Source organism: Lagenorhynchus albirostris, chromosome 10, assembly GCF_949774975.1.
Source record: "Lagenorhynchus albirostris chromosome 10, mLagAlb1.1, whole genome shotgun sequence".
NCBI lineage: Eukaryota > Metazoa > Chordata > Mammalia > Artiodactyla > Delphinidae > Lagenorhynchus > Lagenorhynchus albirostris.
In genome coordinates, this window is record NC_083104.1 from 39006036 (window position 1) to 39017144 (window position 11109).

Consider the following 11109-nt stretch of genomic DNA (forward strand, 5'->3'; position numbering starts at 1 on the left):
TCCGGGCTAGTTGGTTATTTAGTCATCCTGCTGGGACAGTGGAAGCAAGGTGTGGTAGAGAAAGAGTTGGCTGCCATTCCTTATGGGACCCTTCCTAAATGAGATGCTCATCTCTCCTCGGGGTCTGTCACAAGGCCTTTCCCCACTCCCTGGGGAGGGTCAGCATGAGCCAGCCTCAGGTAGAAGGGTTTTCACAGTCACTTCAGTGTGTGGCTGCACAGGGCAAGACGGCGGATCCCTGAGAGTGGTGTGTTTTGAACAGAGAGAAAAGCTGTGGGGGAATGGGTGATTTTTCCAACCAGTGAATGGATGTTTCCCCTCTTGTGTTTTAGACGAAAGCAGCTTATGTGCTGTTTTACCAGCGGCGAGATGATGAGTTGTATAAGACGACTTCACTCAGTTTTCCTGGATCCTTTGATGGAGGGACGAGACCAGGCAGCTTACAGCAGGGCATGGGGGATGATGAGACTTGCAGCATGGACACCAACTGATGCTGCCTCAGTGACCCTGCACCACAGCACCGGTGCAGTCCCTCAGGAGAACACCTTTGACACTGAAGACTTGCTAGTGTTCCGTCTAAAAACCGGATGAGGAAATTATTTCTTTTATGAGAAAAAAAAAAAAAAGGGTTATGTTAGGAGGCTGAATTATTTTTCTTTTTATACAGGTGGTGAGAAATTTCTGTAAAACCTCGTGGAGCTGCAAAGTAGGGGTCGGGAGGGGGGGAACATAATGGAGTATGTCTGATGGATTCCAGAGAACGGAGAGGAACACACTGTCATTGAGTTTGGTGTGGCCATGAAGACCTGCCACAGGCTGGTGAATGATTACTGTTCCCCCCAGTAGTGGCCAGTAGTCTGCCCACAGTAAATGAAGCCTCGACTAAATGATGTCATCCCCTTCTCCCTTGCTGTGCACTGAGATGGGTTTATAATACCCTAAAAATTAGCCACCAAAGCCCATTTCTGTTTCCCTTTGTGTCATCTTGGAATATCCAGCTTTCTTCTCCCTAATGAAATGAAGATGCTTGGTGTTGGGGTTTCCTGCCCCTCCGTCTCCTGTGGAACCTAGCAGTTCTGTTATGTACCCCAGCATCCTTGATGAATTGATACCCCTCTGGCACTTTTATTAGATATCACTTGGAAGTTGGTACACTAAACCGCTGGGTACTGGGTCGCGTCCAGTCGTTTCTCTCCCTGTTGGCTCGAGAATGGGAACCTTCCTGGGCTTGGGAAGGGCTCCCATTCTCGCTGCTGACTTCGGTTAGAAGTGAGATCCCCGCCCCTCCAGACGATTTTCTTTCGGCGGTCTGGCCTCCGCATGCCTGCCCGGCCGCACTCCCAGGGCCGTTGTCTTTGTCGCGGGGAGGCTTGAGACCACTGTCCCCTCCGTGCGTGGGGCCCTTGCTCCCCCTTGCGTTGGTTCAGAGAACAAGGTCATCTGGGCTTTTCTTGTCTGACCTTTGACCTGAGCCGTGGGGGTTGGGTCTGTCAGTCGCGGGCACACGCGATCGATGAGGACGTGCGCGACGACCGTTGGTAGGGGCGGTGGTGCGGGAGCGCCGGCTGCTCGGTGAGGACCCGGCTGTGGGTCTCCGCTCGGGGGCTGGCCGCTGGGTGGGGCCGGAGCCTGCGACCGAAGGGGCTGCGGGCTGGGATGAGGGGCCCGGAGCCGGGGGAGGGGGAGTGGTTCCGGCTCCACTGCCGGTTCCTCCCTCCCGGAGAACCGCGGGCCGCACCTGACCCCACGGAGGAAAAAGCGCTGGGAGTGGGGGTTTCCCTGCTCTCCGACCCATGGTGTGGGTCAAACTTAAGGAAATTGTGGCAAATACTCCATTTGGGGGTGGTTTACAACCTCATCTGTAACATTATTTTCACGTTGCTGTGTGCATTTCCAGTGTATTGTATAATAAAGACATGGTCGCTTTTAGGGGAGATGTCTGAAAAACTGAGAAGATGCAGAAAGGAGCTGACTGCAGCCATTGACCGGGCCTTTGAAGGACTCAGTCATTCCCAGGAGTGCTCAGGCATGCAGAGGCAGGAGCTGGACGCTGCGCCGCTTTCTTTCCCCTTCCCCATGCACAGGCTCCTCTGCAGGAGGCACCCGCTGGCAGCCTGCTCCTCTGCGGCTCCTTTCTCTCCTGTCCCGTTTGCTCCTGGGAATGAGAGCCCTGCCTTTGCACCAAACCACGAACCCGTGAGTGCAAAGACACGTGCTCTATGCCCCAAAAGAAAACCTCTGACCAGCAAGGAAAACATATCGATGCATTCCTCGATTTTGGCACCTGAAAGACAGTTTTGGAGAGCGGCAGGAGATGAGGAGAACTGGAGAAAAGACAGTCTAAGGTGATTCCAATCTGAATAGTTTAATAGCTATAATTAGGGTTATCTCATATCTGAAAAAATTGTTGAAAATCCTAAATTGAATCCATAACACTACTCTTGCCTCCCCTCTGAAGCTCTAAGACTTTATTTGGAAAGTTTGTAAACGTTCTTCAGAAAGAGTGTGTGTGTGTGTGTGTGTGTGTGTGTGTGTGTGTTTGGTTTGAGGGGGTGAGGGGTCTTGGATGTCTAACCAGTCATGGAAACCACTCTGCAGTACCAAAAGGGGTAGTGAATGTTAAAGAACCTAGTTTTAAAAGTCATCTTATTTTTTGTACGGCAGAAACACGTATCTTAATTCCAGTGTTTTTTTCCCCAAACTGGGGAGAGGTGGATCAATGGCTGGGCCCTGACTTCACCCTTGCTTCTGCTCCCCTTCCTCACCCCAGAGCTTTTTAGGCTTTCCCTGGGATAAGGTCTTCCCTAGACCTTTTCTTCTCCCAGGTAGCTGCAAACTGCCTCATCCTAGGCACCTTGATTTGAAGCAAGGAGGACCATATGCGCTGAAACTTCAAGGTTCTGCCATCTTGGTTGCTCTGTAGTCAGAGACTGAAGAAGCCATTTAATCATTTCAGTTCTACAAATATTTGTGCTCATATTCACAAACATTAATGGGCATTATGATGCTTTTAGTCAACTTCACTGATTCAGTGGTTCCCAGTCATCCTCTAATCACAGCATAAATGACAATTTAAAGTACCAGTGTTTGTCTTTAAGATTATCTAACACTGAGTTCCTCTCCAGTATTTTCTTGAAAGAGGATCTAATCCCCCACCTTTTTCTTTTCACCTGGGGGCTGCAGGAAAGATATGGAGAAAGATTTGAAGGTTGAGTCAAACATGCCACTCAGCAATTCTAGCCAAGAGGTCACAAAGGATTTGCTTGACATGATCGGTGAGTACAGAGGGCTGGTGCATCCTCTCTCTGGAAGGATAGGTTCTTCACACGGGCCCCTGAGTCAGCAAGCATCTTATAAAAAAAAAAATCCTTATTTCTTTTCCACTGGCTTGTTAGATTTGTTTTGCTCACAGCAGAGAGCCTTCATGGAGCTGATAACCTGGGGGAGTTACATATCAGTCAAGTCATTTCATAAATGTACAGTTAGAGAGAATCCTTGGAGGCCAGGGACAGCAGCCCCTGTTGGTGGATGAGCTTAGATGTGAAGGAAACAGGACATAGGCAGAGATGGGGGTAGGGGTAGAGGAGAGTAGTCCAGCTGGGGGGGGGGGCATTAATACAAGATTAGAAGAAAAGTTAGAAGCCAAAAACTCCCCTGTAATTCCACCATCCACCACAAAGGCAGCCACTGTTAACACAGTGCTGTATACCCTGTCATAGATACTTTTTCTACACACACATCTGTATATTCTGTGTGTGGACTGTTTTTTTAAAAGCTATTTTATTTTTAGCTTTTTTTTTCTCATTTTTTGGCCACGCCGCACAGCATGTGGGATCTTAGTTCCACGATCAGGGATCGAACCCGTGCTCCCTGCACTGGAAGCTCAGAGTCTTAACCGCTGGACCGCCAGGGAAGTCCCAGCAGGCAGCATTTTGATTACCCCAAAGATCCCATTTTTCTCACACTATGTCTTGTGCCCACAGGTCAGGGAGTAGTTTCTTGAGGGCTGGAACAAACACATGCATCTCTGTATCCTCCCACTTAAACCCTCCTTGGAAACCAAGGAGATGGTTGGGGCTCAATAAATACCTGAGCGAGGAAGGGGGACACCAAGCCCATGTTAGAATGTGGCAGCCTGCCAGCCCCGGGGGCAGGAACACCGGCTTTGTAGAGTCCTCGGAAATGGCCGCCCATTTGTGGTTTTTAACTTGTGCCTGAAATGTCTTAAGAAATCTCTCACTGGAATTGTAATGCTGAATGTTTTTATTTTTAAGACCATACAGGCATCCAAACTATTGAAGAATTGGCTGGAAAACTAGAATTTGAAAATGAGTTGAACCGTGTGTGTGGTTGCTGTGAAGATTCGCCCTTCAAGGCGGACGCCTGGGCCCTGCTGGTGGACGAGAGCCCTCAGGAAGCCTCGGATGCAGACCCTGGCAGCCTCAAGCAGGCTTTCTATGATCACAGTATCGTGGAGACTGTTCTGGACTTGGAAGAGGACTACAATTTGCTGACCTCTTTTAAATACCGAATTGAGTAAGGACAGTTGACTTCAGCTTTGATTCTTTACAGCAGGAGTCTGATGTTAGGGCATCTGTGCAGGGCAGTCACAGTTGTCATCAGGGGCCACATTCTTCAGAGGCTTGGCAGAATCTGAATTACCCCAATCTTTTTAACTTCCAGTTGTGTCCCTTCTTGAGCTGAGAGCCCAGTTTGTTTGTTTGTTTAATTCTGTTGCTCTGAAGTGTTTCTTTTTTTTTCACCTTTTTTTTTTTTTAACATCTTGACTGTTTTATTGATTGATGTTCAATATACCCAGAACCCAAGGCAGGTGCAGGTCTTGGGCCTCTGCTGTGTGTCTTCATGTTCTTTTCCACGGACCCCTGAAAAAGTACACGGGCTACAACCAGCATGGGCTTTCTGTACCCCTGGGACCAGCCCATCCCAGGCCAGCTCAGCCTGTATGGAGGAACTGGCGTGAAGATGGACCTTGGCCCCAGACCCTCTGCCATATTTGCGCATTTTGCACACAAGACTGCCTGTCCCCTGCATGGGCCTCATGCCCTCTTCGTGTCCAGACCCTCAATCCCTCCATCCTTGCCCCTGCCCAGCTCAAAGCCCTCTGCAAAGGCCTCCTACTTGTGTCAGAGGGGCTGGTAGCATCCCTTATTAGGTTTCCTGGGCTGGAGCCAACCCTCCACCACAGCTTGAGAGAAAGGACATCATCAGAAATTATTTGGACAGATCTCTCAAAACCATGATGTTCTTTCAGGAAACCTAATAAACTGTTGGGCAAGGTATCATGCCTCCCAGAAGCTGAGTCTCGGAAGTGCCCGCCTCCTAGGCATAGGGGAGTATGGGGGTAAGGAGTCTGGTGCAAAGCTGTTGTAAGACCCAAAACTCAAACCAAGGAGCTGGGAGGAAGTCCCAGGGGCCGAGGACCCCCCACCAGTCCATATTTTAGGCTAGTGATCCAGCATAGGGCAGGCTGCAGAGCTGGCATCACCCCTTTACTACAGGTCTGGAGATTCCTCTGGGCCCCCAGGTAGAGACCTTGCATCTACTCCGTAGCTGTGTGAGACTGGGCACTTGCCTGCCCCTGAGAACTAGCCTCCGGCCACTTCATGGGACAGGCCTCCGCTGGGGGGTAGAAGGCAGGACGGGCTAACCAGAGGCTCCTTCCAAGCCACCGTACACTCACTCCCTGCAGCAGATAATAAACATCACAGATTATGGAATTGGGGTTCACTTTCTATTCCCTGAATAGGAGAGACAGGAGCAAATAAGAAGAAATGCTCACAGCTTCTTGCCTGCCCCACTCCAGGGGGAATGGGGCCATCTGGAGGGAGAGTTGTCAGGCTACTTGATATTCAAAAAACCAGGTCTCCCAACAGTGAGTTCCAAATAATATGCCTTGATGTGGCTACTCTCCCACAGAGGATGTGGGGCTTAATCCTCATCTCCCCCAACCCCTGCCTGTCACCACCCCTTGAGGGTGAGCTGAACTTAGTGACTCGCTTCCAAGGAATAGAGCTGGGAAAGGGAAAGATAGTAGATTACATGGAGAAGCCTGGCAGACACCACTTAACCAAGTGATGAAGATGAGCACCACTTGTGCTGTCCTGTGCACGTCACCCACCGCTGACAGGATGCGATGAGAAGGGTGCTTTGTTTCCATGGTATTCCTACCAAAACCTCCCAGCCCCAATCTAATTGTGAGACAAACATCAGATGAACCCAGTTTGGGGGATATTCTACAGGATACCTGGCCAGTACTCAAGACTGTCAAGGTCATTAAAAACAAGGAAAGACTCAAAATCTGTCACAGAGCAGCGGACACTGAGGAGACACAATGACTAAATGCAGTGCGGTGTCCTGGATTGTGTCCTGGAACAGAGAGGACATTAATGGAAAAACGGATCAAATCTAAATACAGGCTCAAGTTTAGTTAATATGGTTATTAGTTTCTTAGTTTTGACAAGTATGCCACAGTTATGCAAGATGTTAACATTAAGAGAAGCTGAGTGAAGGATATATTTGAACTTATTGTCTTTGCAACTTTCCTGTAAATCTGAATTTATTGCAAAATTTAAGATGTATTTATTTGTTTTAAAAATGCAGTTGATCCCAAGTTTGTGAAATGTGTGTATGAGCACACATGCAGAAAATTGTTATGGAGGAACAAGGAGGGTTTAGGTCTTCTTCTTGTCTGTATTTTAAAATTTATCTGCAGCTGACATGTGTCACTTCTGTAGAAAAAAGAAATTAGAGTTGTTTTTTAAAACCCTCATCTTCAACCAGCCATGGGCATCCCTCACCAGAAACCTGCCCAGAGGTGACCTTCACAGTTTACAGGAACTGGTGCAGGTCCAGGGCCTGCCAGGGGGTGCTCAGCAGGACCCTGACAAGGGGGTCGCCCTTCCCTGCGGGTGCTGGACCCTCAGGGCCAGAAACTCTGGGTCTCACAGAGCTGTTTCTCAGCACTCAGTGCTGGGAATGGGGATCTAGCCCTAACCCTGCAAGACTGAAATGAGAGGATTTTTCTTCTGCCTGCAGCAGAGACTGTGGCCCTTGGGAATGAGGGCGGAGCCTGGGGTAGAGGTGGGGAAGGAGGGAGGGGTCAGGTTTTCCCTGGTTGGATAGACAAATATACCTCTGTTTTAGCAAAGCCTTTATGTGAAAATTCAGATTTACCAAAAGGGCTAATTCATCCTGGAATCCTTAAATGAGGAGCTTTTCCTCACTGTAGAAACACAGCTATTTAGTAAAGCAGGTGAGCCCTGAGCCTCTGGCATGCCAGTCCCAGAGTAGCTGGGGTGGCCATGTGGTCATTTCCCTGGTGACACCCACTCTTGTCTCTGCATCCCTGGCTCCCCAAGGTGCCCAAAGGACACTTTCCTGCCTTTGTCATCTGCTTCAGGGTGGCGGGCAGATGTGTGCTCCTCTGCACAGAGCAGGGGTTTGAGGAGTTAGTCTCTAGGGATTTAGCTGGAGGAATAAAAGGAGCCTGGAACATTTTTTGCCTAGAACATTTATTTTAATAAACTTGGGACCAAAGATTTATTGGGGAGACATTGATGTTTGAGAAACTAAAAATGTTTTACGTCATTCGGTTCTCTCCCCCACAGTTCATCTTGGAAAGCCAAACAATCCCTGAATTGTTTCCGTGGAAACACCGAACTGCAATTTGGATTAGCAGAATCAAAATAGAAACAAGGCAGCTTCAAGAATAAATAGGAGCTTTGGAACCTGCTAGTCACCAACTGCCAGTTCAAGCTACAGCACAAGGCATGTGAGAAGCTGGGCCCATCCAGTTCTATAAGGAGGGGTTTCCAGGTCCCCTGGCTACATGCTGCCGGGTCAATGCCAAAGTCACTAGAAACCAGCTCTGTCTGCATACTGGTAGACTTGTAACAATACTTAATGTAGGAGCTGGTCTGTAGAAGCTAGGAGAAGCTGGGGGTCTGGAGGGAAAGTGGGGGGAAGAAGGGACAGGAAAAAGGAGAGATGAGTGAATGCCGAGTGAAGTTCCCGCAAGGAGCAGAGGCCACAGCTGAGGCCTGAGAGTACAGCAACAGTTCTTTCAAGAGGACAATTCAAGGGATTTCCCCAGTGGTCCAGTGGTTGGGACTCCGAGCTTCTACTGCAGGGGGCGCGGGTTTGATCCCTGGTCAGGGATCTAAGATCCCACATGCCACGCAGTGTGGCAAAAAAAAAAAAAGACAATTCAAGGGTGGTGAAGGGCTGGAAACAGTGACCCTATCCTCAGCCCCATCTGTATTGCAATGTTCCTCACATTCCTGTCTAGCAACACAGGTCTAGACTGGAGTCTGAATTCTTGCCAGGTAAGCTCTGGGGGCACTTGTGGTCAGTAAGCGCCTGCTTCTGTGTAGCTCCAGCCAGCACAATCAGGCACGCAAGCCTACCTTCTCATCTCTGAGTCTCAGGGTTCCCTCTCCCTACCTCCTGCTCCCCTCACCAGGGGAATGGGGGAGGCATCTCCTGGCCCACCTGCCCTGGCTCCTTGGCATTCTCCTGGACCCTGCACTTCCAATCCCAGGGAAGACTCCAAGGGGGTCAGGAGACAAGGAGGAGGGAGATAGATAACCTGGGGGACCTTTGCCCCTCACCTTTGCACCCAGGAATGTGCTGATAGGGCAGCAACACCATCCTGCCACTGGAGGAGTTGTGAGCTATTAATGATCAAAGAAATTGATGAAAAGGATTTGCAAAAGAGGCCAATCCCCCTCCTCCCTCTAACTGAGGCACAAGACATTTAACATGGCAGTGAAGGCCAGTGAACTAGGCAAGCAAACCAGGGAGGCCACTGCACCTGATTATGGGCAGTTATTGGAAAGGCTGTCATCTAGAGACAATCTGAGACTGGTAATTTGCTTTCTCCCTGGAGTATGTGGGAGAACATTAATATTTTAGGTTCCAGCTAAATATTTATAGAGGGAACAAAGTTTTACTCAGGAAATCTGTTTGACAGTGGATTCCAGCCCTAGTGGGGAGGACTTTCCATGCTAGGCCAGCTGGAAAATGGCTGATTTGATGAAGAGTTTTGGCCTAAGGCCTGGCATGAAAAACAATTGCAGAACTACGTTCAGCTCTTGTAGGAAACCACTATCTTTTTTGAGGGCTAAAAGTCTGTTGTTTTCTGGGCACTTTGGATGGGAGCTGGCCTGGGAGAGAGGAATGGGCATCTTATAGGAGATACGTCATCAGGACCCCTTTGAAACGTCTGAGACAAAGAAAGGAAGTTGCAAAGGGATACCAGGGAGACCCAACTTTCAGGACAGGCTGCTAGGAGCTGTTTGAAAGATAAGCAAGAAATCCCTGCTCTCAGTAAGTATTTATCAAGTGTCTACTAGTGCCAGACACTCTCCTGGATGCTGAGGATACAGTAGGGACGAGGCAGATGCTGCTCTTGCTTCTGGAGTTTATATTCTACTGTGCAATGTGGGCAAACACAAAAATACTGATATATCATTTCAGATGGAACTGTATGAGAGAAATTAGGGTAAGGGAATGGGCAGTGAGTAGGGTGAGCCCCTTCAGAAGAGGAGAGGTCAGGAAAAGGCCTCTCTGTAGGTGACATTTAAATTGATACTTGAATGTTAAGACAATTAGGTGCTGCAAGTGGCTTTACTTCCATCCTCAGACTGTAACTGGAGTTGTATAGAGGGAGGAGCCCCTAGGTGGGCCCTAGGCCGGTAAGACCTCCCACCACATCCACCCCGTGTGGCTACATACATCTCTATCAGCATCCAAAGAGCCAAAAATGTTGCGTGCTCCAGGGACGTGCCTGGGCTGTGTCATGCTCACCAAATTTGGCAGGAACACAATAGTTTAAAAAAAAAAAAAAGCCTTAGGAATAAAATAAGAAACAGAATATCCTTTCTGATGATTGCCAGAGACAGGCAGCATAATTTTAATTAACCCAGCCTTGTTAGGCGTTAAATTTACTGCTCATTCTACAAAAACACCCAGCTCATGTAACACTGAGTCACTCTGATCTTTGACTTTAAACAAAATTAAATACTTTTTTTTTTTTTTTTTTTTGCGGTACGCGGGCCTCTCACTGCTGTGGCCTCTCCTGTTGCGGAGCACAGGCTCCGGACGCGCAGGCTCAGCGGCCATGGCTCACGGGCCCAGCCGCTCTGCGGCATGTGGGATCTTCCCAGACTGGGGCACGAACCCGTGTCCCCTGCATCGGCAGGCGAACTCTCAACCACTGCGCCACCAGGGAAGCCCCAAAATGAAATACTTTTGAAGAAATACAGGATTTCATAACTCACAGCAGAATCAAAGAACAGAGGGTCCTGCTTTGGCATTTCAAAGTTGGACAAGACCCTTCAATGAGAAGGCCACAGTCATAAATACTGGTGGAGTTCTCTCAACAGGGTCTCAACTGTGAAGTAAAATGACTAAACCTTTCAACTTAGAGTAATAAAACATTTCCAAATACAGATCCCTCTGATCTACAAGCCTCATGCTAACTGCTCCACAGTCACCTGTAGTCAGTTTGGGAAGGGCTGGGCTGCTTCCTCCAGTGCCGTCCTTGCACAGGCAGAGAAAACCAGCAGGGAAGGCAGTGGAGGCTGGCAGAGGGCAGGGTGAACAGATATCCAGTGAGACCCACAGGGAGAGTAGAGGCCAGGGCACCCTAAGGCAGAGCCCAAGTCTGTACTTCCTAGGCCTTGAAGAGAGAGGGCTGCTGCCATTGCCTGTGGCTGTAGACTGCAGGACGCCCTTGGTCTGGAAATGAGAGTGAAAGCACCTTAGGCTGGTTCCTGGTAGCCCTGCTGAAGGTGTCACAGGCAAATTAAACTCTCCCAGATTTTTGTGGGATACATAACCCTGAAAATAAAGAATATAAAAATGAGAAATCAGGAACCATTACTTTCTATAATGGCCCACACAGAAGCCCCATTTTCAGGAATTCCCTGGCGTTCCAGTGTGTAGGACTCAGCACTTTCACTGCCGTGGCCCAGTTTCAATCCCTGGCCAGGGAACTAAGATCCCCTGCAAGCTGTGTGGCACGGCCAAAAAAAAAAAAGCCCCATTTTCAACCCTGTACTGGCTTGATAATAGGCAAATTCTGGA

The 11109-nt window shown here is 49.0% G+C and overlaps 2 protein-coding genes across 6 annotated transcripts in view; both read left to right on the plus strand.

The window, feature by feature from the left end:
* The window catches only part of USP4 (ubiquitin specific peptidase 4), a 46963-nt gene extending 46076 nt beyond the window's left edge, over positions 1-887 (plus strand). For all 4 annotated transcript variants that reach the window (XM_060161888.1, XM_060161889.1, XM_060161893.1 and 1 more), the window contains one exon: positions 333-887. In XM_060161888.1, the coding sequence (XP_060017871.1) occupies positions 333-491 (159 nt within the window). In that variant the 3' untranslated portion in view covers positions 492-887. The remainder of the gene's footprint in view (positions 1-332) is intronic.
* On the plus strand, positions 522-7561 carry C10H3orf62 (chromosome 10 C3orf62 homolog). Of its 2 annotated transcripts, XM_060161904.1 has the most exons (4): positions 527-819; positions 1931-2345; positions 3184-3275; positions 4275-7561. In XM_060161904.1, the coding sequence occupies exons 2-4, from the start codon at positions 1936-1938 to the stop codon at positions 4538-4540; spliced, it is 768 nt and encodes a 255-aa protein (XP_060017887.1). In that variant the 5' UTR covers positions 527-819; positions 1931-1935; the 3' UTR covers positions 4541-7561. The 2 variants fall into 2 exon arrangements, with proteins under 2 accessions (XP_060017886.1, XP_060017887.1); XM_060161903.1 differs by having other exon boundaries at positions 522-2345.
* Positions 7562-11109: the final 3548 nt, after the last annotated feature.